The sequence below is a fragment of the Cyphomyrmex costatus genome, unplaced genomic scaffold, assembly GCF_001594065.2.
Source record: "Cyphomyrmex costatus isolate MS0001 unplaced genomic scaffold, Ccosl1.0 scaffold5, whole genome shotgun sequence".
Lineage (NCBI taxonomy): Eukaryota > Metazoa > Arthropoda > Insecta > Hymenoptera > Formicidae > Cyphomyrmex > Cyphomyrmex costatus.
In genome coordinates this window covers 3232067-3258752 of record NW_017279267.1, presented here as the reverse complement: position 1 = coordinate 3258752, position 26686 = coordinate 3232067, and the positions used below count along the sequence as shown (strand labels likewise).

Genomic DNA, 26686 nt, shown 5'->3' with positions numbered 1-26686 from the left:
GTGTTTTCGTTTCCATACTTTAAAAGTGACACAATTTAAAAATGTGACTTTTGAGTTGTTACCGTGAATTAAAGATTACTCTAGTAATCATGAAAAGTAAACTAATTTAACTTTACAGTCCATTCGTCAACACTTTTTACAAAAGTATATTTTGAGTTGTGTAAATAAAAAGGAGAATCTTCTAGAGACAAATATTTAGAGTTAAAACGGTTTTGGTGATCAAAGTTTCAAAAAAGTTTCATTTTGAATTTAATTATTTTTTAGCTGATCAAGGTAAATATATTATATTGTATTAAATACAAACTATTGGTAATATTTCAAATTATGTCACATTTGATTATTCCGAATTTGTTATAATTTTGTACGATATTAAAATTGTCATAGCTGAGAAAGGATGTTCTTGAGGATTATAAAACAAAAATAACAAAAATGACATTTGATGTTTTTAATAATATATTCTTTTTGTCAATATTATTTGATTAGTCAATAATTTTCTGTTAAGTTGAAAAATAATTTTTCATCTGTGTTCTAAAAAACTTAATTTTTTTAGTTGAGTCACTTTTAAAATAAAGGAAAGGTTTTCGTTTTTATATAATATACCTACTCTTGCTTTATTTTAATATTAATAAAACAAATTAAAAGCTACCCATGCCGAATAAATAATTAAAAACATTGAATTATTTAGTTATTTCTTGTATCACAATAATTTTCCAAGTTTATTAATTAGTGCTTCATTTAAAAATGTCTGCAGCTCCTATCCATTTTTCCAATTAATAATAACAATATTATATCTCATATATTTAAAAATATATATGGTATATTTTTTTTCAGAAAATATGATTTCTTTAAAAAAATCAACAATAAATCACTTTTCTTAATTAATTGTAAATTCTCTCCAAATTATTCATATATGTATAGATGAATATTTATAATGTTCATTTATTTCAGAAAATATCATACGATGTGACGCACGATGATATGAAGGATAGAACCAATCTATGTACCGGCGGATGTGTTGATTTCATTCGTGCAATGATTAAGAGATGATGTAATGCAAGTTTCATACGCTGCTATCATTCGGATAGTGTAACAATCTTATCTATCAAATGCCACGGTACGCGCGTGATGTCAGATTCTCGATGTAATATAGTCGTACGTGTCTATCTGCGTAATACGTGACGTTGCAATACGTCTGCCTATTCGCACTGTGATGCGTCATTCCAGATAGTTCATAATACGGATATATTGTGGGCGGGTAGAAACAGAACTCCAAGAGCTTTGGTTGCTTTAACTCACTCCGACACGTAGATAAATACATTTTACATAAATATATGGAGAAAAGTATAAATTTGCAACAAAATCACAAATATGAAAGCAAATTAATCGATTAATTATTCCTTGGACGAATCGCTGATTAATCAAAGTACACGTAGGAATTATTACGAATGTAAAATAACAATGGAATCTTCAAATAACAATTGGCAAAATGAATATTTGTCAAATACGATTGCAAACAACTCGACGGCGGCTCATGAATAGAGATATATAATTAATCGTATTTTCGGCCACAGAGATTGAAAATAATCCCTGATTATTTCCGGCGATTAAAATATTAAACCTAACCGGCTTTGCATTCATAGTAAGTAGTAATCGCGCGGTAAAATTTCCGGAAATACTACTTTGATCGTCAGAAGTGCGATTAAGACGCGAGATTAAAGTTTCGCATTTAGCGTCACAGGTGCGACACAAGCACCATTCTCCGATAGTATTCCACGGGGAAACCCTGTAGATGTTAGTATACTATATTATATACGATATATATATATATATATGCACACACACGCGCGTGTCCACAGGATAGCAGACAAAACGTGTTTCGTTACCGTAGTTAACTGCGTTTACACAACACATCTTGTACAGCTTCGACCATCGTCTCGAGGCCGTGCAGCCGTTCGCATCTGAGCACTGCTGTTAACGCCGAGGAAGCTTCGACGTAATGTGTAACGTTAAGGACGTTGGACCATGTATAGAACCAATTACATTTGCGATTATATAGGTATACATCAGTACCGGGAACGTACGCAATTACAAATATGCAGGTACTCGTATATATCTTCTCGTGAGTATTCAATTATCGTGAAATTCGAAATCGAGAGAAGAAGTTTTTGCCTTCTAAGTTTCTCTAAATCTCGCTTTCTAATTATGGCTTTATAATCGTTTAATGTATCATCGCGTAATAATGAAGCACGAACTGTTTTTCAAACGCAGACTCTTGGCAAAATTTCTTTTCGTAACTGATTGAAGAGTGCAGTAAAATGAAGCTTAATAAGTGCGATTTAACGGAAGAGATTTTTTGCTCGAGCAGTCTGATTTATAAACGGAACTTTTCGCAGGATTTTATTTTGCCGTCCGGGCGTGCTTAGATGTAGCGCTAATTAGCGCGCTAATTAGAAAGCTGTTGCAGTGCAAAATATGAAAGCCCTTATCGTATCATTTATGATTAAACAAACGCTCAAGATTTACGACCCTAAAAGGATTTAAATTACGCAAAAACAACGAGATTGATTTACGCAACTGAACTTTGATTTTATGGTACGTAGAGCCCGCGCCCGCGCCGGTTAATCCGGAAATTATCGATGACACGCTGTAACAATCACTCCTCGTAGTTTGACTTTCGCGAGTCCGTACACCAGGGAAAGTGCGTAACTCCCGAGTAACACAGCCGGTTATACGATCAGCCCCGCAGGTGTTTCCACGGTATGTGCTTAATATTAATATGTGCTACACCTATACGCCCGAATGAGGAATAGTTTGAAGCATAGTTTCTCGCTCGCGCTCACGTACTAGTAGTAATCTTCTTACACGTTAAGGACGCGCGCTCCGGTGCGGGCATACGTGCGCGGGCTGGTATTAAAGGAACGGAGGAGCGTGAGGTGAATTGCGAGTGCGTAATATACGCGTACACGTTATTTGCGTGCGCGGGTACAAACACGTGTGCCTGCGCACTCTGCACTCGCACACCATGCACCATCGTTGTCCGAAGTTATAAATACAATTTCGCGCACTCCCTCGCGCGCGGTTCGCGCTTATAGCCGGACGATAAAAAATGTTGGCAGATGCGGTCGCATTTCTACAGCTCTGTATCTTCTGTGTGAAATTCCCGCGTGCGCTTTGCCGGTGCACCGTACACACCTGTCTTCCTAGGCGCAAAAATATCGCTTCTATTAATGCGGAAATATTTAATTTCCTGCACGTCGACAGGCAAATGCAGGCATAGCCGCACGTTTGTGTTCGTGTTTATTGCAACAAGTCGAATCGCATCTTTCGTAGGGAACCGCTCGAAATTCGCATTAACGGTCCACGTAATGGATCCTTTGTTGCCGCAAACGCTGAAACGTGCTAATAATTTTTGTACTTCACGCGAGTGAATTAAAGCGACTTACACGAATTATGTTCTAACGATGTTAGCACATAATGTGCAACGCCTGCGTAATACAATACCGTCATGCAGTTAATCTCAGACAGTTTGCAACCTAAACTCCTAAACTACTAATACGTATGTATAGCACGCCCTTGATTTTCAGTTAATTTCAAGTAGGAATGAAATTTATATTTAAACAGAATTTATCACTATGAAGTAAAATATTATAATGTATAAGGTAAAAAAAAAAGAGAATGATGTGAAAAAGAGTTCCGATAGCTTTACCCTGCGTAGCAGAGTGTTTATATTAATTTTTTTATCAGGTGCTTTTGCCTTTCTGAATAATGGATTTAGTTACGTCACCTCGGCATCGCTCAATGTCGATCGCGTTTTCACCCGAGAAACGAGAAAGAAAAGCCATCGAAACGGCCGTTCAAGGCGCTCGATCGAGTGCGTTGAACGCTTGTAAATTTCTCGTTGACTCCGGTAAACTTTTCACCACCGTCTCGGGACGGTACACACATTTTCGCGTGCTGTATTAACTGATCGACCGAGCGAGGGCAACGCGACGTGCATTGTGTAACGCGATCGTGTGCGTCGACTTGCATACGGTCGTATCAGTGTATATCGGTATGCATATACTGTTAAGGTACGGACATATACGTATACACACAGTGCTCCAACAGGCGGGAAACCTCCGTGTTCCACATGTGCAATCTTACTAATTTCCGAGATCGAAGCATGTCTTCGAGAGAGGTGGACTGAAGATAGCAATTGTAGCAAACGAGAGACGTTAACAGAGAAAGAACGAGAGGATAGGACAGAGAGACAGAAAGAGAGAGAGGGAGAGTTTCGGATGGACGAGGATAGCAAGAGCGTGAATTCGATTAATTAAACTTCGAATTCGCGTCGCTTCGCGGAAATAGAATTATCGCGGCGTAGTCGACGGCGGCAACGCCAAATGCATCGGTTTGAGGACAGCGAGCCACCGACACCACCATCACCACCACCAGAAGGTGGTTACGTCTGCAACGAGGGTGCAACGGTGGTATTTGGAGGTCGGACGATGTAACAGCTTGCGCTTGCAGAAAGGGTGGTGGAAAGGATGTGGAATGGCAAACTAACGCGAGCCGATATATATTTACGGTTCGAAGTGGTGCAGCGAAATAGAGAAAAGTTTCGGCAGGGATTCGAGCCGTGAGAATTTAAAATCCCGCGAATCTGGCTAAGACCGTCGGACTTTTCCCCCTCGACTTCGAGTGGCGTTTCAATAATCCGCTTTGGTATCGCGCCGCTTAGCTTTCGCTGAGGCGAGGAAGAGCCGGGCAGCCGTTTATTAGGTTCTCAAGTCGAGTTCTCTTTGCCGTTGATCGATTGCCGACATCCGCCACGAGTTGTGAGAAATACGGATTTCTCTCGCTCGTTACACGTGTATACCAAAATTACTTGGAAAATTGCCCACATTACGTTTGTTTACGATTATCTTCTCTAGAATATAAGGTAACCATACAATTTCGTTATAAAATATATAAAATTGGAAATAAGCGGGGGGATACGAGGAAGTTTTCTCGCTATATTTCTTTGTTCGATATTGCGTAACTTTCTCTATTAGTACGATGTAATTTAATTCACTCAATTTAAATAAATATTCTGTTATTATTATTAACTGTGCTTTTTTCAAAATTTTTGTAATTTTATGTAACTTATTTTTTAGATTGAAAAATTTTCTTACAATTAGATAATTAATGGAAAAAGATCAACATTTATAAATATTATGAAAATACATAATATAATATAGATTATAATTAAGTATTATTATAATATCAATAATTAACTGTATTTTATACGCATATAAAAGTAAGCGACCGAGATTATGATTGACTAATAAAAAGTTGAAGAAACTTATAAAATCTTTCAACTTCCAGAGAGATGATTCAATAATCCGCTTATGTCATCGGTTTGGTTACAAAAAACTATGAAAAGTCTGCATCTTTATTGGTACATTAAAATATAACTTAAAATGACGATGAAATAATATCTTTGGTAAAAGAAGTACATCTATTATAAACACAAATTTCATCTCGTTAATTCTTGTTTTAAAAAATATTTTCGTTCGTATATAAGCTATCACTAAAAAAACAGTCTAATAACATAAAAATATCGAAAAAATATCTACAAGTTAAAAAAAGGGAACTAGAAAAAAATAATACAGAATTAGATATTAATGATGATACAAAATAGCAAATCTAAAATTAAATTAAGGTTGATTTCAAATAGGATAGATCAGGGCGAATCGGATCACCGGGCGAATCGGATCACTGGGCGAATCGGATCATTATAAGCTTTGAGACAGTTATCGTTACTTTTTTACTTCATGCGATCTGTTTTATCAAACTAATTACTCCCCCCTGCAGCGAAAATAACAGATAACAATTTTATATTGCGTGTGATTCAATGTCAATCGACGATATTAACACAGAGCTTGCGAATGGCACGAAGAAATTTCGTCTCTCATATAAAAAGTCACGACCTTAATTTTGTGAGTTCATAACGAAAAAGTATGTTAAAATGTGTGTAAATTATAATGATTTTTGCAGTGTATAGTTTTCTAAATCAGTCTAATAAATAGTTTAATAATATCATTAAGATGGTTTTGAGAAAATTAATGTAGTTTATGAAGTTGACATATGGGGTTAATCGAATAACCTCTTTCGGGGTGATTCGGATCAGGAAATTTTTCGACCTTTTATATCTATTTTCATAAAATTATGTTCTTTTTGTTTCCTAGATGATTTGCATGTATAAACGCAAATCAGCTAATAGACATGTCCTGAGGGAATAATAAACGTGGCTGTGCAGAAAGTAAAGAAATGAGTTTACGTCGAGCTACTGATTATTACGAGATATTTTTTTGTATTAAGTAAACTATTTTTATTTTATATAACAAGTTTATTTCAGAGTCTGTTTAGAAAAATTTAAAGGTTTCAAAGAATTTATTTATTTATTTTTGTTTCTTTACATATAAACTATGGTAATCCGTTTCGCCACTTAATTTTGGAACGAATCGGATAATTCCTATTTTTTATTTTTGCATTGTGCGATAAAAAATATTATGTTTATTATATTATTCTATTATATAAAACCGAAGCTAAAAGTGTAAAGTTTACAAATTTATAATAAAACTTAATAACAGAATTAGTTTTCTTTAATTATTTTATTATCTATGAAAAAAAAATAATCCGATTCACCCTGATTTACCCTAGAAATGATACATGCTTTACATGTCAATAGAGATTTAAGATAATGTGACAAAGACGTTTTTAAAGACATATTTTTTATTTACTTTTACAAGTAAAATACGTTATAGACGAAACGAAAACTTCCAAAAGAACAACGTACTGAGAGTTGAAAGATGAAGTTTGACAAATTTATATCATTTAATCTGTCGTGAGAACGTACTGTGAACGCGATAAAAAAAACGATGTAGAAGAAAAGGCAGCGTATGTCACGACATGTACCTCCTTTCCTCCTTCGTGGCGTAGACAGCGCTGATGATAAAAATCCTTTTGCAGCCGTATAATATCATAATAACTATGTAAATCAGACCGCCCGTAGCAACCCACAAACAGAGAATCGGATATTCGTATGCTAAGCCTCAACCCGTTCTGCACATCGTAGCCGCCATTTCGCTTTGACATGCACTATATATATAAGCTGTTATATATCCTCGACAACGAGTCGGCTCTCGTAAAAAAGCATTATTTAACTATCTACTCTTTCAGTATTAACGGTTGCCAGCTATGGTGACATCAAACAAATCCTCTCTTGTAAAAACGCTGGAGCGTGCGGAAAGTGTGTGTGAAGAGGTAATGTAAAAATGTACGCGTATCGTGTATCACAAAACCGCTTAAGTTTAATAAAAATTGTCCAACTGTCAAATTGCAAGTATAATTTAAAAGATTTTGTTTGGTAACAAAATGCGTGCCCAGCATTTCTCGATGTCGTCTTTCCTAGTAAATGACCCTATCGGATTACAAAGACGAGTTAAACATTTATCGCTCTTTACGAGTTCAAGAAAACTTTAAAAAGCGACTTTACCAGGATCATATTTACATTGAGAGAAGTTCGAGATAAGTATAGAGCTTGCGTGAATAGGAGTTTTAAGAAAACTTGAAACAAGATGTGCACAAAAGCTTTAGAGATATTTAGTAAAATATTTTACAAAATATACTTTAGTACTACAGAATATTCTGCAAAAACATGTAATAAAATCTTTGGCTTTGGATATTTTGTAATAAATAATCTAGTTCTCACCCCATTAGGAAGTTTATCTAAAAAAATATAATAAAATATTAGGTAAAATTCTACTATTTTTTCCATGTGTGGTGTGACATATTATATATTTTTACTTTTTTTTATATAAATATTTTTTTTATTATACAATACAATGTTATATAATTCAAACAATTTTTTTCAAAATGCATATAAAGTTTTAAATTTCTAATTGTTTTTTATTTCAAAATTGAATGCACTAGTGTTACATCATTTCCATTCTTTTACTCTATGATTATTCTTGTTTGTTATGAAGTTTATTGATAAAATACCATGGAAATCTGGAAATGTGTGTCATACGGTATAAAAAAAATGTTTACTCTCAAAAGATAAAGCGTTTTTAATTGTACATATAGTAGTTGAAAATATTTTAAAGCGATTATATATCACTCGAGACAACTATAGTCAGGCATAAATATAGCGTTTCGACAACGAACCGAGCGCCACAATGGATTTAATAAGCAGTCGTAAACGCGTTACAACCGGTCGACAACGCGGTTGAATGAGACTTTAAACGTTGTGCATGCAGATGGTGCTTCCTTCTGCAAAGTCGATGCGCAGCATTTATTAATCGTAAGCTTTATATAATTACCCTTTGTACGTCAATCGCAACATTGTGCGGCGCATGTTGCATTATTATGTCCCGTGCAGGAATTTTGCGTTGTAATTAGTTGTTATATCAATTATTATTATGCAATATGAACTTTGCATTTCATTTGTTGTACTATTAATATAATATAAAGCAATATAATTATAATAGTTGCGATATAATTGTTTGATATTATTTAAAAAGTAGCGTAAAAGGAATGAAACAACCGATAGAGTTACTCCTTTGAGTTTACAAGAGGGAAGATAACGTGAATCATATTCGTGGTGTAATTACTATACGTGGCGTGGAAATCTTACATGAGGTACGCTAATTAATCTAACACAGATACACGCACGAATATATTGCATCGCATTAGCCTCTTACGAAACTTCGTGCTTTAGTTTGACTGTAGAGTATTACGAGACACCTTCTTGTGCGAATGACGTAAGGTGTAACGGAGACGCCGCGCCGCCTATGTAATTTATCAAGACTTTAAAATATATGCGGTCATAAATATTTTGTCAAAAGTAAACAAGTTTATTATGTATTTTAAGATGGGTATCTGAGAACTATCTCGCTTCGTTTAAAAATGAATATCCCTCTGGCGAAGTTTCTCCAGTCTCGTCAAAGATCGAGAGGTTTCCGTTACATTTCTGTCAAACTTGACGTTAATTAAGAACGTAACTGCGGAGAATACTGTTTTACTTTTACAACCGTCAAATATCGCGTAATCGAGCAAACATTAATAAGATCGTTCAGACAAATTTATCGGGAAGATTGTTTATATTTTATCAAGAGACGGCACGATACGGCATTGACATAGTGATACCAAGGAATATTCACCAAATACGCTAGAGGGTTTAATAAATGCAGGATGATACCGAAGTTTCGCGATGAAAGTTAAGCACTCTTCGAGAGAGCGACGCGAACACGGAGGCGAAGGAGCGAAAGCCGTTGTCCGCGAGCGTGGCAGCCGAACTTCCAGTGTCGTCGTTCTTTTTTTTTTTTTTCGCAAATTAATGCTTTCGCTCGAGATAAAAATTTGCTGAGCCTTGCGTACCAAAAAAGGAAAAGAGAAATATTTACCCTTCCGGCGAGCGAGAAGTTAGCCGTGCCTTGCCTTCCTATCCTCCACCTTATCACGGAAGTTGGCTATTCTGTCGTAATAACCGGGAACTTTGTTAAACTCTCGTTTAAGGAAAATCTCACTTTCCTGGAGCTCTTCTTCGAGGCATTAATGGCCCGATTCATCCCGGCTATCCGCGGCTGTCCTTATTAACTTAACGCAATACATGTCTCGCGCGTCAGCAACGGTGTAAAACAAGCGTTTAGGAACCGGAAGACGAAGCGAGTAGTTAATGCCGGACCGGTGATTGTGGGCCGATTTAAGCGAAGCGTTAGCATGCCAAGTACAATAAAATTTGCATAGAACGCGGAACAGACTCTGACGCTCGGCATGTAACCGCTTTATTGAGATAAAGATTCAAATTCACGCCGCTCATCCCCGACATGCTGTCGCTAAATTAGTAAATCCTGGGAACGAGGATTTGTGCTATGCTGTTATCGTGTCTGGAAACAAATCGAAGCTTTTTGACGCCGGTATTCTATCTAATACGATTATTTTGTTAAGCGATTTTGACTCTGTTAATTCCTCGAAAGCAATTTTTTTTCTATAAAAATATCAATAACTAAAAATATCAATATCAATAATAATTACATGTAAACCATCTTTTTGTAAAAGAATATAATTTCACTTCTAGGTAGTTTTAATCTATTTGACACAAAATAATCTAAATACTCATTGCTATATACACAGTTAAAAATTTCATCAAGTTAACTAAAAAGGTAATAAATTTAAAAAAAAATTTTTTGTATGCTTTTATATCACCGTGCTTCAGAGAGTTAAACCAATTTCACGGAGTGAATATGTTTTTGTATGTATAGATGTGTGTGTGTGCGTACGCGATCATTTTTACTCTACTCCTATCAATAATCTCAGCGTGAATTTTCCGTTATAACGCAGTAAACGGGTGAAATCAATTTTACACGATATGCTCTCACCCTTGTTACCGCGTTGTCAATTTCTCAGTCTATCGTGACTACTAATAATATTTCTTATCGACGTGTTGACGTGTTAAGTCGGTGTTAAGAGGCTCTAAGTTTCCATGATACTGTTGCGGACTTGTGTTTAGGTCACCTAAATCTTCTTAATTCCTTATTTGTTTAATACATCAACGTGATACAGATGTATCTCATGAGCGATATATACATATTTATATAAATAAAATATCCAAAATATTTGCACGTGTGTTAATTTGATAGAAATATTTTGTATTTGTTTTAAAATTTTACGTATTATATTATATTTTATTTTTATACACAAAAAAGAGTTTGTTCTCTTACTTCAAAAGTGACATAACTCGAAATATATCAAATAAATACCTCAACAGTTTATTTATATTTATCTTGATCAACTAAATTCAAGATAAAACAATTCTTTCTTCAAATTTTGAGCACTAAACTCTGTTTTAACTCTAAATATACTCTGTAAAAGTCATTCAATTTCATTTTTATTTACAAAAACGATGCATCTAAAAATGTCACTCTTGTGATATTACGATCTCTTTGAAAACTTTAAAGACGACGTCTACTATTTGACAAACGTGAAGTTTAGTTTACTTTTAACGATTGTAAGAATAATATTTATCTCTCTAATCATACATGACGATAACTCGATAATTTTTTCTTTTGAGTTGTGTTACTTTTGAAGTGTGTGAGAGAGAGAATGAATTAAAAAGACCAGCAATCGTAAATCGCTTTCTACAAATTCTCAAAACTTTCTATAATATTGAACAATATTTATTATTGAACGATAGTCGTCAGTAACGAACATTTCTTATTTTATAACAAATTAAAGACAAAAGTATCATAAATTCAACAATAGCTAGAGACGTATTAAAGATACGACAATTCTGTTATTAAATTACGATACTAATTTAGACTGAAAATGAATCTAATTAAATGAGAGAAATCCTATATTCAGTCAAAAAGCGGATCTTAGTACTTAAATATTTCAGAAATATTTCCGCTAAGATCCACTGTAATCAAATACAAGATTTCTCTTATTTTAATTAACTTTAATATTATTTTATTGTTAATGAATAACAGCTCTCATTTACAGAAAAGGGAAAGATGTTTTAATGTTTACTAATAATAATCGTTCGATAATAATGTCGTTAAAAATTACAATATAGAGTCCAAAGACTATCTGAGTCTATTTCAAACGTTTCGATAGCGATTTCAATGCATTGCGATGCATTTTGCGTATCGGCAAGACATGCAATCGAAATAAGAGAGTCATTTGTCGAATGCGTGATCTGCAGCGTGTACCGTGGCTGAAGCACTTCGGTTTCTGTCGTGCGTGACGACCCCACAGAGATACAGTCCCGTGATTCCGTATTCACGATAATCCGTTCGCGCGGCACGGGAACATCGTGTAACTGCATCGACACGTGGAAACATTCCCTTCCTCTTTCAACTTGCGATCTCGCGGCGCATTGTCAGTATCGGTTCTACGTGTCGGTACGTATCGGATAGTATTTGTAAGATCTCTGAAATACGTCGAGCGATATTTCGCCCTGTCGGACGTCGACACGCGCTCCTCCTCGTCGTCGTCGTTGTCGTCGTCGTCGTCGTCTCTGGCAGTTGCACGTCGATTTCGATCTAGGAGGCCCCCATTTCCCTTCGTACACGCGTTCGTTTTCCGGTATTTCGCTCAAACTCAAAAATTCCGTGCAAGGTGCCCAAGATTTATGTTCCAACGCGCGGAAAACTGAGTTAGATCGCGGCGTTATTGTTGATTGTGAAAATCGGTCGTTGCGCGCGAACGAATCGGTCCCTTTATTTGCGAATATTGCCAATCGGCCCGAATCGCCAATCTCGTTCGGTTCCTCTACATTTTATTCCGTTTTGAAAATTCCGTTTTTATAACAGTGCCCCGATATTTTCGTTCGATGTGAATGCGATAACTTGGTAAAGTTATTACTCACACGTGTATACAGAATGGTCTTCTTCTTCAGTTATTTTTTAACTATACGATTCTCTCGATCGTTTGCCTAACGAGAGTTCGCAGTTTCGTGTAATTCATCACGTAATTCACAGGTAACAAGACTATTGACTCTCAATATACTCGAGCCATGATATTGATAAACGTTTTTAAATAAAAATATGTTAAGAAGGGTTACAAGCCAGTCAATTTTAATACTTAAAACAAAAAAAATTTTCTTATTTTTATTTCAAGTAATACAGTCGATTTTTATAACTGTAAATTAGACTATTTTATTTATTTATTTAATTTCAATAATGGATCTAAACATACTGGATTTTTATACTGGACTATACATTTTTTATTACATTTCTGTTAAAATTTATATAACTCATGCGAAACTAATCACAAAGGAAGATCCATATTCAATTATACACATTTAATTTTATATTTGCGACTCGTTAATTATTCAATTATACACATTTAATTTTATATTTGTGACTCGTTAATTTTATTATAATTATACACATGTAATTTTATTATTGTTGATTCGTTAATTCTATTATACACACTTAATTTTAAATTTAACATTGAAAATGACCCGATCGGTGTCGAAACGTATGTGCGAATTCTTACTTGCGAATTTTACTCTGTTTGTTTAATGTATTGCGATTTTGAGTTAATTACATTTATATATCTTTTTTAAAAAATTATTGGCTCTTTTCTCTTATTTTTAATCAATTTGTTAAAACAACAAATTTATTGTTCGTTAATAATAGTTAAAGATAAAAGTATAAATAACAGACGTTTCGACTCCGATCGACTCATTATCAATGTTAAGTGCATAATACGATTAAGATGGTTAAACGATAAAATAATAAAAAGATTATAAATCAATTACGGCCTTGACGTAAATTAAAGAGTCGCTCTTGGAAGTTATTATTTCTATAATATTATATGTCGCTGTGTAAAGACCTTTCTTGTGATTCGCAATGGAAAATTTTAAATCTGTTAATATATCTGAAAATATAATTAAAACGAATTGGTGAAGTGAAATTTATATAAATAAAAGATATGTTTTTAATTTATTAGATCGATAAATTTATCGTTTAGATTAATGAATAACGAAGAAATAACATTGGTTGAATAAAATCGTATAATTATGCAGAGTGGAAAAGTACAATTATCGTTTGTGGTAACTTCTTTCATTTCTGTAATGTTAAAAATCGTATTCATGAAGTTTCATGAATTGCATTGACCTCTCCACTTTTAAATTGTGTTCCGCACCTTTCCTCACTTTTCCAGCCAACTTCCTTTCTATTATTCCGAAAACGCCGATCTTATTGAAGCTGAGTAATTTCGCAGAAATTTTGTAACAATCGTACAGATTTATTACATAACTTTCCCTGTTATTTACGTGTCATGCTTCTTTTTAAGGAAAAAAATTCGATTTGATGGATTTATCGCTCGATTGGGATACGTATAATATTCACATGTATCACGAGTACAATATTGTTTGGTTTAACATCATCGTACACGCCCGAATTCTCTCAGATTCTTTACAACGTCACGATATGGTACGGCCATTTATTTTGATATCAAGTTTCTCACCCTGGAGGCTTCCCGCAGAGAAACTGCTACAGAAACGGTGCAGCCATTCTATCGCGTTCGAATCTCGATTGCTTAAAGCCGCTAACGTAGTTACGTATTTTACGACACGGAAGGACATAACAACGTCGCGTCGGTCTCATGCTTTACCTTTACCACTGGCCGTCACAACTTTTATTCGCTATCGTACTCGCGACATCTTACAAATGATTGTGAACGCAAAAAGCGAAATGTAAAATTATAAAAATGTTTAAAATATTGCCTCGCGTAAAATCAATACGCTAATGGTCATGAAATGGGTATGAAAATTCACAATATGGAAATAAAACATTGTGAATTAGATAAAAATTGTTTTGTAATTCATAAACCAGAGATAATTTTCATTTAGTATGTGCATTATAATTACGTTTATCTCACATTATTCTCCGTCCATAATTTCGATTTAATATTTATACAATACATTTGTATTTCTAAAAAATTTATATATATATACATGTGGAATATTGTACACCAAAAACAAAATAAAAAAGAAATAAAATAATATTTAAAACATTAGAAAATGTTTCAAACAATATTCTTGTATTTAAATAGATATATATATGATATATATAATTATTTAAAATTTTGTCTGTTTTAAAAAATGTTGGATACTTTATCAAATTAGTGTGCCTTAAATTTGACGAATTTTTAAGTTATTTTACCAAACGCTACTTTTTAATGGAAACGATAACGGTTTCAAGTTGTTCGAGTGCAACTACGAAAGCTGACACCTGATTTTTGACGTTTAGTTATTCGATTGCTATATAGCTTTTCCATGTTTCCATCGCATACGTGCCCATGTTCCATCAAACTTTTGCTTGAAAATTCAAAACGATTTTTTGATATTTCAAATAGTTTTCGGGATATTCGCCCATTATAGTTATTCCCTTCGCTCACGTCTAAAAAAAAGCCTGTACCTTGAATTGAAGGATCAAACGTAAACATTTTTCTACAAAATGTAATACACCGATAGATTGATGTATTTTTACAGTAATCCTTTATCATTGAATATTAGAAGAAGTTCCTTCTTTCGCGAGCCTAGAAATTTGTTTTTTGATTGCGTCATCATCTCAAGCGATATTTAAATTCCACTTAAAAAATACACATGTCCCTCTTCTCGCAAAAATGTGCAAAAAATTGAAAGTGACCACGTAAATAATTTGTCGCATACTCGTCTACAGTTCTCGTCTTGTAAATTAAAACCCGTAGCAAAACAACAATGGATCAATTTTCCCGACTAGGGATTTTTATTTTTCACATGATTATCGGTGCGGGATACCGATGTCAAGAACTGAAAGTAAAAGCCGATACGCTCTTCGATCGGCATTCCGAGTTCACAGTAGGAACGAGCGGTACTCGAGTACGGAAGCGCGGATGCCAAGTACCGTAACTTGCACCGCGCGCGGAGATTGAATTATTTTTCTCCCAGAATAATTTCACCATAAAATAAGACCAGTACGAGTGTGCATGCGCGGCCCATCACGTTACACCCATACACACGCCTACCGCTCGGTGGTATCATCCCTCTCGAGAAGCAAAATCTCTCCAGTTCTCTCCTTTTCTCTCTTTCTCTTTTCCCTATCTTCCCGTCTCATCCCCACAGACGAGACCACTCGAAGCGAGTAACGTCGCTATTTTCCCCCACGTCTCCTTATATTACATTCTAGATACGACCGCGGGGACGACAGCGGTGGAAGCTGAAAATTCCTTTCCTCTCCTGTTTCTGTCAGTGAATATCTTATCATAATACTACCGACGCTTCGCGTTTCCTTCCGAGATCAACGGACCCCCGCAAACCAACACATCAACACATTTCCAACCACGTCCAACTCGCAGTTTTTCGTCCACCGCCATACGTTCACCACATCAACGTACGCAACCGGCTGGAAAGATTCGAGTATAATTTCGACATATCTCGGAGTATATCGCACGTTTCCAGATTGGCCGATATATAGTTTGCCGTCGCGACTTCTTCCGTTCGATGCAACCGCGATGGAAAGACCGACGGATGCTGCGCGCCCGATGCACCACCCCAGGAGCATGACTCGGCGATGAGGTGCGGTATTTGCAAACTTTGACTTCGCGCATGTTTCAATATTGCGCCACGTGCCGTACCTACGATACAGCTGAATGTTGTTCGCTTAAACTTCTCATCTTTTTTTTTTCCGCCCTACACTCCCGCACCGCAACTCGCGGGGCAAGCGAGACGGTTTCTTGCTTATAAAAGTGTGTAGCGCTTCGTAATACTTTCTACTTCGATCTGTGCTTTTTCCTTTTCTCAGACGCCATATTCGCGACTCGATTTTACGGTGCTGGCCTGGTGGAAAGAATCGTCGGTACTTTCGTAAAATAAAGCGGGTGTATTGTTCTCGAGAACAAGCAGATGAATCAAGAAAAATGAATCTAGACTCTTTTATTGTAGGAAAATTGGACAACTCGGGAGATCAATTACGTAATTTTCCTCGAGAAGTAGAAAGATGATAAGCGAAAATCTTCGCGTGAATTTGCTGAGATCACGTAAGACCTTTCAACGTTAAGCAATGAGATATTCCACGAGAGATCACGTGAGAAGCAGCCAAAAGTGAAAAGGGGACAAGTTCACTAACAATTATATGATTACCCGCCAGATGTGACAGTTGAAGTTCTCAGATCTTAATGACATAATTGGAAATTAAGGGGTGCTTTTATAACGTAATGCGCGTGCAAACTTCCGACGTAGTCATTCTAATGCACTTGATAAATATGTAATTTTTCTCTAGTTAACTTAATGTTCAGATTTCAGTACAATTTGCATTTTAAGCTATATAATAGCTATATGTTCAAACCATTTTATACGAGTTTGCATTGAATACAAGCGCGTAAATGCGTATTTGAGCTTATTGTAAGCTGTGGTATGTTCACGAAAGCCACGAACGAGGTATTCACAATATATTTTAGATTAACGCTATTGTGATGAAGAATTCATCAACGCCTCTCCATAGTTGGCGTTTTGATGAATATTCATTATTATATTCCTCATTTATATCAGTCTTGTAACGCGTCCCGCGATTCTTATGCATAGAAACAACTCGGTGCATCACCATGTACGTCAACGAGCTACAATTTGGGGCTTGACAGGAAATTAAAACTATACTTCACCGTTCGAGATATGGTATTATATAATATATGCATCAACAAGCCGTTAATCGCCGCTATTGCACCGTCACGTGCGTTTTAACGAGAGGCAACGAATCATGAACATCGAAAGCACTGTGTCTGCCTCGAGTGGCATAAAATATTTGTCAAAGCAACGTGCGCACTAAGCCTGATATAAAATAACGATTTATCGACGGGGCCGAATATTTATAACATTATTTTACGTTATGGAAATGGAAAGTTGAACGAACGATATTAGTTTCATAATCTCACTGCGACATGATGTATCGTTTGCACACGACGTATCACTGAAGCGCCAATAATGCATCGCGAAATATTTATTTTAATCATCGTTATACACAGAGATGTAATTGCAAAACGCGTTCAAATTTTGTGTGCACAATAAGCACGATAATTGCAATTTACAATTCGTAACGCGAAACCCTCGAATTACCTGGATACAATATATATATTTTATTATTTCGAAATTCAAGGTTGTGTGTGTGTTTAGAATTACCTTGATATTTGTTGCATCTTCTAGTGTTATAATAAACGTTGAGCAATATTAAATGCTTTATGTGACTATAATTGCTCTATTTGAGGGAGTTTGTCCCCTCTAATCGTTATTTTAAGTCTATTGTTTGTTGGTTATAAATTATTTTTAAGTACATGCGTGATATAATTACCTATTAAAGTGAAATTATAATTTCACTCTAGAGACAATTGTTCTCAAAGTAATATCAATTGATTGAGTAAAGACGATTAATCTATTGTAGTTAATTATTTCTATAGTCTGCGATCAATGTAATTGAACACATTCAGCGAACGAACAATACAATTCGTGATAATTCATGTAACTCTTAATGCTTGTTATTCGCTCGATTCCATGATTTAATCATGGAAAATAATTTTTAATATTTTATATTGTGAAGATATTCAATAATGTGTGTGTGTGTGTGTGTGTGTGTGATCATTAAAAAGCCAATAAATACGACGTTTGTCTTCGCACATTTTGTTGAACACTTCTGTGTATATATCTATGAAAAAACATTATTAAAACTAAAATCGCGAGTTTCAGAAAGTTTTGTGCAATTAAACTTAATTCTATAGCCTGACAATCTGTCTCTAAATATAAATGACAACGATATCCTTCCCCCCCTCTCTCTTATTTCTCTCTTTTAGAATTTTATTTAAAAATCATTAGTTAAAATTTTATAATGTATCGCGTTGCTTGTACAAGGATCTTAGAACGCCTAAAATTAATTAGGAGTATAACGCGAAGCTTCTTTTGGTTCGCAGATGTGCCGAGCTTCTCCGAGCCGATCGGCAACGTGACCGCCGCTATCGGCAAAGAGGTCGCCCTCTCCTGTACCATCAGGAAAGTGGGAAATTACAAGGTAAGCAGCCGGCGAATTTTCGCAAGAAACGCGGCTCGACTCGGCTCGACGCGGCGCGTCGACGCTCGCAGCAGAACAAGCACCGAGCGCTAATTAGCCGACTTGGAAACGCATAAGCGCACGTTGCTAGAGCGATAAGAGAATCTGAAATTCGGGTAATCCCGTGGAAATAAATGGGTCGCCCTAGGCTGGTTCTGGCAGATGTCAGCGTACCTTTTTGCGCGCGCCGCATCCGCAATTTCTGTATTTTTCCGCGAGCGCGAGTTTTCCGCTCGTTCACTCGAAATAAGACGATATAAATGACAAGAAAATAGCTACACATGCCTATTAGAATAACTACATCAGAATTAAAGAACGATTGAAGATGGCTTCTTTGCTATGTCGCATCAAACATTCGTGTTCGTTCATTTCCCCCACATATTGGCGGCAAAATACATTGTTATATTTTTTATTTCAAAAATGACATAAAAAATATGATTTTCTAATTATTATTGCAAATGAGTTAGATATAAAGATTATTCTATTAAAGGTAATTTTATTTAGTAAAAAAAAGTAAACTTTATAGTCTATCCACCAAATAGCACTCATGTTCATGAAGTTTTCAAAGAGATTACAGCTTTTTACAAGAGTGACATATTTTAAATTGTAAATATAACAAAAAGGAGTCTTTCTACAGAGAACATTTGGAGTTAAAATAGTTTTGGTAATTAAAGTTTAAAGAAGAAATTATTTTATATTTTAATTTAGTGTTATTTTAATTAACCAAATAAATATAAATTGTTGATGATATATATTTTGAGTTATGTCAGTTTTGATGCATCATTCCGGATTTGTTATAATTTTGTAGGAAATTAAATTCTTTTTTTTTCACAACTCCAAAAAGGATTATTTTTTAAATGTGAAATAAAAATGAAAAAAAAAATGACATTTGATTATGTTTTTAAAGTATATTCTTTTGTCGAGATATTAATTAACTAATTAATAATTTTCAGTTAAGTTAAAAAACACATTTTTCAAAAAAAAGAAAAAAACTTAATTTTTTTAACTGTGTCACTCTTGAAATAAGAGAATGACATAAAAATAAAAATTTCTTTACGTCATTTGAGCATATTGGAAATTCAGTAACGCCCGAGTTAACCCAGAATAATTTCTTCTGCGAGCATTCGTATGCGTTACCTCGGGTTAGCATTGCAAACTGCTAATATGAAATATCGAGATAACTTTTTTCACATTGAATCTTTCTGAGAAATAAAGAGAGTAAGCGATATCAAGGCAGCAATATGATCGTGATGCGTTCAATATCAATTTGCAATGCAAATGTATGAGGTACTTTCAATAAGTCATTATATTATACATAAAAAAATAACTTGCTAATAACAGTATAAATATTGTATACTGCATACAATGTTTATTTTTGAAAAACATTAAAATTGCCATTTCGTTTCCAAGCGTTTTGCCATCGACTACGATGCTGATTGCGCTTACAATGAGTGTAAAATAAAGCTCGAAATGATCAATTAGAATTTAAAGTCACGGGCACGATTTTGGTGTAAAACTCATATTGAACGTCATACGGGTGATTTTTTCTCTGTAGAATAAAGCTTTTACGTGCGATTAAATACGCGTCGTCATTATTTTGTGTTACTTTAGTTATAGTGCTTTTAACGGATGCTGATCTATACTTACGCAACAATCCACAAAATAAAATTCGATAACCACAAATTTGTATGAGGATTGATCTTGTCAGTCAGTAATCTCGATGAATGCGTCTTTATCAATTGATCGCTAATTATAGTGGCGCCGCGATATGCGAGATTGAACGAATTTTGCAGAAAATCGTTATATGTATTACCGAACGAGCTAAAATAAAGTGCACGATAAAATGTGAAAATAATGTGAAATTAAATTTCGTTCAAAAATTGTGAAACATTAATCTAAAGTACATATACACTATTGATTTAAAAAAAAAATATTAAAAAACCCAGAGAACGTTAAGTGCACAAAACAATCGCAAAAAATAAAAAACTGTAATTACTTACAATTAGTATGGTTTCCACAAAACAATTAATACATATCCAAAAACAAATAACACAATCATAAAAAGACATGGAAGATAAAACGAATTTTGAAATGTAACTGATGAAATGAATACAGAACATTTTTTCATTGTTATAATATCGTGCGAAAATATAGAAAAAGCTAAATAAAACGGGAAAAAGGTTAATGGTTACGGTAGTATTTTAATTTCTTGTAAAAAAAAAAAAAAAAGCGTTATGTTGATACTGTTATATTTCGCGATTAATAAGAAAAATTAACAAGTCTGGCTTCCATGTATATTTTAAGGACTTTTCATGTTAAATAACATTTTGTATTACCAGAATGGTGAGTAGCACCTAAGCAGCTTAATTAAACGTTTAGATGATATAATACCCCCCCGATATTCGCAATACTGCCGCGGCGTTAATGTTCAGCCAGCGTAATTATCCTGTTTAATTTATTCTACAGCGTCTTGTAGTTTACGATTCAGTAATTCATTCGAAGTACGAGATATGCACGTGGATAACAACAATGCGCCTTCAACAATGCTATTCGCGAGCTTTCATACGCGGATTATATACGCTATACTTCTATTTCCTATTTCTCTTTCTCCCTTTTTTCACCGCGTTCTATGCAGTTTTACGCGAGTAGAACAAAAATCGAATACACTTTGCGGTTGGCCCAAAAACACTCTGCGCAATAGTTGTTTACTGTTCGGCGTACGCACACGGTTAATAATTTTTTTTATAGGTATATATTCTGAATATATGTATGTATATTTGTGTGTGTACTATTTTTATGCAGTGCGCCATATCCCTACACTATATCCCGTCGACAAACAAACTCGCATATTTGTGTCTACACCATAGATAGATAGTAATAAGAACGCTTTATGCACGTGTCCACAAAGAAGCGTTGTAATAATAGTGTGCCTTTTAGCGAACAAACCATGCGGGCATGACGCTAGTTATTAAAGGTAAAATTTCGCTCCACGTTTTCTACATGCGCAAAACGTCGTGAGATAATTCAAGTCTTTTCTAGTATGTACATCGTTTTTAAAACTCACGTTAAAAGTAGAAGAAAGGTGCATCAAAGTAAACGAAAAGTTTGTCTAGAAATAAGGAAAATATTTATCGGTGTGTGTGCGCGCGCGCGTGTGTGTGTGTGTGAGTGGCACACAAATATATATTTTTATGTAAATTAAATTTTAAGAGAAAAAAATATTAAATACAGTCGTGCAAAGTTGTGATAGAAAAAACAAATAGTAAATTTAAATTTACTTAATTTTACTTAACAATTTTAACTAAATATAACTTGCGGTGAAAAACGCTGCTCTCTCCATCGCATGTATTTGTACATACGTGCAACGTAAAACTTTAACACATGTATATACGCGATTGAGGATTTAATCTTTGTAAAACGAAGTAGCAGATGTATAATTGATATCGGCTCATCCGACTTTGTCAATACGTCACTAATTAAAACTTCATAATGCTTTATGTTTTCTTTCAATCACCATCGCGGCTTAAAACGTCGAATATACCATTTTTTTAAATGTAATCTTTATTTCGGATATTTCAGTACGAAAAATTTTGAATCTTCTTGAAAGAATACCTTTTATCATCATATTATTGTTCGGAATTAAAATAGAATTTTAGAAAAAAAATTGATTTTGGTGTTATAAACGTGCAATCTCTATGTTTATTTGTCTTATGGAAACTACGATACTGAACTAATAATAAAAGTTTGTTCATATCTCTATCGAAAATCGATACTGATTCAAACATAACTGTTATTTCTCTCAAAATTATGTATATCGTTATTCATAATACGTGACTGTAGATATCTCGTTTAATATTTCCGTTTAAATGTGTTGTTAGAGAAAATTTAATCAAGATTTGTTAGTATTTGCATTAGTTTACTTAAGTAAATATACATTCAGCTTGAAATGGCAAAGTTTAGTAGTTAAGACTGAAAATGATCAGACGGAATATGTAATTTTCGACTTGGTAAATTCTCTATTTTCACTGACAAGTTAAAATTTCAATTGTCGTTATCAATATAAAATTTCTCGAGATTTATTTTATAAAACATGTCTCTTAAATATCATACAATATTTTAACAACTCTATTTTTGTATTAATAATTTTTTAACAAATATTAAAATCTTTTTACGACCGTACAATTGATAAACAATAAACAAGAAGAAGGAAGCCAATAACAGTCAAAGCTGGATCACAGTGCTTATTATGTGAATTTTATATACTGCATATGTCCCCTCAAAAAATTCACACAATTATAATAAGCACTGTGATCCAGCTTTGACCGTTATTGATGGCTTCCTTCTTCTTGTTTAATAATTTTTTAAATATAAAAGGGAAATTAATTAAATATATTAATATAAACTATGATATTTAATTAATCTTCAGAATATGCTATTAGAATGTTGTATCGATCGGATTATGGCGGAAATAAATAATGAGCAATTAATTATATATTAAGAAATTGATTATATGTTTTTTATCGTCACTAAAAGAAGTTAAGTTATACAAATTCCAAAATTAAACACATTCTAAACTAGTCCAAACCCATCTAATTCTGTATACATATAGTATATACATGTATATTTTTCGTTTTAATTTAATATGTATATTTGATATATGTATAATATATCTGAAATTTTCGCAAAATAAATACAGGTTTGTTACCTCAAAATAAAAGATAAATTTACACTCACCGATACAATGCGTAGCAGCGGAGTTGTAATATCGATTACGATGACCTGAAAATAACATATCGAAATTATAGCAATGTGCCCGAAATAAGTAATATTTTGAAAGATTCTTGTTAAAACTAATAATAGATTTTACTCACCCTAAGAATATTCCGCCGGCATCCGATGTCTCTCCTAGTAGGCCCTCTCTTTCTCTTAAGATGTTAAGATTCTTCTCATGGTTGTCAGGTTCATCATACTCGCATAATCCTGACAAAAACAATCACGATTAATTGTGATGTTGCAATTCCGGTAATTTTCAGAATAAAATAACTATCCGTACTTTACACGGCACGTCAAATTTTATTATATTGTGAAAAATAATGATCAAAGAATCAAACGGAGAAGACACGATCGATCAGATTAACTTATGCTTAAATCACGTTTCACGCAACGAATGTTGGATGATAGAGGCTTTTAATAAATCACTGATGCACATATGCTGCATTTATGTTAGGTTAAGGCATGTCCCCATTGAAGCCGATCGTTTAATCGGCAAAGCTAATTGGTATATTGACTTCAATGAACTAATTAAAGCCAACATGCTGATCGGCTTTGTCGATTAAAGTTTCGGTTTCAGTGAGGACGTGCCTTTATGCCGTTGAATATCACAATACGAAAGTAATTGCAATCGTACTTATTAAATAAATATCGTGACGTTGATAGATTCGGAATTAATTCGGATAATAACATGAAAGATAATAATATGAAGACGGACCATATGGAGCACCATTAGCGCTTGAATGATAAACAAAACGGCTTTACGTAAACACAGCGTGCTGTGACATCGCAAAAAATATTGAATTGGCAATGTTTGCCAGCTAAATTGTCGTGAAAATATTTCACATGTTATAAAATATGTAAATGTATGAGGAATATTCAGTTTCGAACGAATTATTAATAAACGATCGTTGTTATCGTATTACATCACGGTTTTCCATTACTTGAGTTCGGCGTCTCGGAAATGAACGCAACCGTCGATGTTCGAACACGAAATTCATATCACGCGGTTGATTATCGAAACCTGGGGAATTAATCACGATTGTACTTACTAATTAAAAAAGCGTCGCTCTGGATTGATTCCACGTGCGCGAACGTACATCTCGATAATGACCAAAAAATTCGAATATGACGTATGCAATTTTATCCTGATGTACGACACGGTTAATAAAATCGAGTTGAGGACTAATTAATAAGACGTGATAAACCATTCGAAAATATACGATTGAAATTCAGTTACACGTACAATATATAAATCCCGCGAAACGCATGTGTTATCTAATAATAAATAATCGATACGTCACTACTGTCTGCTTCACTCGAGCCAATAATATTATTTTGCGCTTTCAATCCAAAAAATAGTAAAAACAAATTATATTTTAAATTGAAAATAAAAACGACGAGGTATATTCGAAGCATCGTTAAAGAAATAATCGCACGTAAATTTCACAATGGAATAATAATTTGTAACTCCCATTCGACCTCCACTTCAACCGATCAAATCGGGCAAAATACCTACTTCGATAAATAGCTATTAGCTCATGAATCGTCGGATCAATTACGCGAGTTGATTATAGTTAATCTCCTAAAGAGAATAATCATGTTGTCTTCTTCTTGTCGTGATCTATATGTTTCGAGAGGTAATAATGCGCTGATGTGAGAGTAGAGAGATTATGTGCTATACACACATACGAAATAAACAACCACCGAAGGTTGTTAATGGCTGACTTATCGTTACTACGAAATATGTAACATATTAAGTTTATTTTGAATAATTTATAATTTGTGATAGACAAGAGGTGCGTTCCGTATCGCGCATGTTGCGCACGATGCATCCATTGTCCTTGTTTAATATTTAGTGAGCAACAAGGATAAACGATGCATTATGTGCACCATGCGAGAAACGGAACGCACCCAAGGTTGGACACATTTCAAATATTTGTATTTGAAATACTTATATTTGAAACGCAGCACATTTAAAATGCAATTAGCATTTTGTATTTCAAATATTAAGGTTGGCAGTATTTTGTATTTCAAATATAAGTACTCTCTTTAATAAATTTGTGTCCAGCCCTGGTAATAGAATAAAAATTAGTCTCGTATTTAAAATTATAATATTACGATGTTAGCGCGCACATTTAGCACAGTTCACGTTGCACATACACATTACGTAGATATAGAATTTCAGAAATAAAAGCACATTCTGAATACGAGCCTAAAATTCAATTTACAATATCACATGCCATGTAATAGAATATTTATTAAAGAATCAAAGAATATATATATACATAAAAAATATTAAATAATAAATACGTATAATTAAATACATGGAATTATAATAATTGTATTAATAATTCATTGTGGTATTATAACATAGTTATGCTATTTCTACTTTGCGAAATTTGCGAAACAAAGCTTTATGAATATACACAGAATATTCTATTCTTTATGTTTAAAAATTACGTTGATAAATTCATACATTCATTCAAATGTTTATTTAAATAAAAAATCTATCTTTATTTTAATTGGAATATATTTATGTAAATTAAATTATTCTATTATTACTTTGTCCTAAATTTTTACGTTCCAGAAAACGTAAAGTTTCATGATTTTAATAAAATAAGAATTATGTTTTTAATAAAATAATTTTGCTGCATAAAAGATGAAACTTAAATTTATTTGTTAATTTATTAAGCTCACACAATTTTACTTTTCTCAAAACATAAAAATAAAAAAATAGTAATAATAAATTCTCGTATTTTTTTTGCGATAAAGTAAGCTAAATATTATTTTATAAATAGATATTAGATTTAATATATAAGATTACTTAAAAAAAAAAAGATTTATGTAATTAAAATTATTATTACAGAAAAGTATTAAATAATTTATATTATATATATAGTTAATAATTATTACGTATAATCAATTAATAATATAATTATTTAATTAAATTAATTAAAATAAAATAAGGGTTACACAAATCAAAAAACAATAAATTTAATGTTTTTTAATTCAACAATTATAAATAAAAATAAAAATACATGTAGAAGGTTCAGACGTTTTGACTTCTATTGAGTTCTTAATGTTAACATATCAAATCAATTACAAATTTTATATTCTGATTTTTTTTCATATTATAACTACTGTTTATTACACATGTTACTATCAATGCACTCAGGTATTATAATTTATAATTTTAACTTTTATACATATATATATATATACATATATACATTCATTATATTCATCATTATATATGCATCTGTATTTCTCTATTATAATTTTTATATTATATTTACTTTAACTCTCTC

The 26686-nt window shown here is 33.6% G+C and overlaps 1 protein-coding gene across 1 annotated transcript in view; it reads left to right on the top strand.

Annotated features, from left to right (window-relative positions):
* The first annotated feature begins 4382 nt into the window (after positions 1-4382).
* Positions 4383-26686, top strand: part of LOC108778269 (polycomb protein Sfmbt-like) — a 63429-nt gene continuing 41125 nt past the window's right edge. The window contains 2 exon segments of the mRNA XM_018545399.1: positions 4383-4479; positions 18469-18566. Of these exon segments, the coding sequence (XP_018400901.1) occupies positions 4383-4479; positions 18469-18566 (195 nt within the window).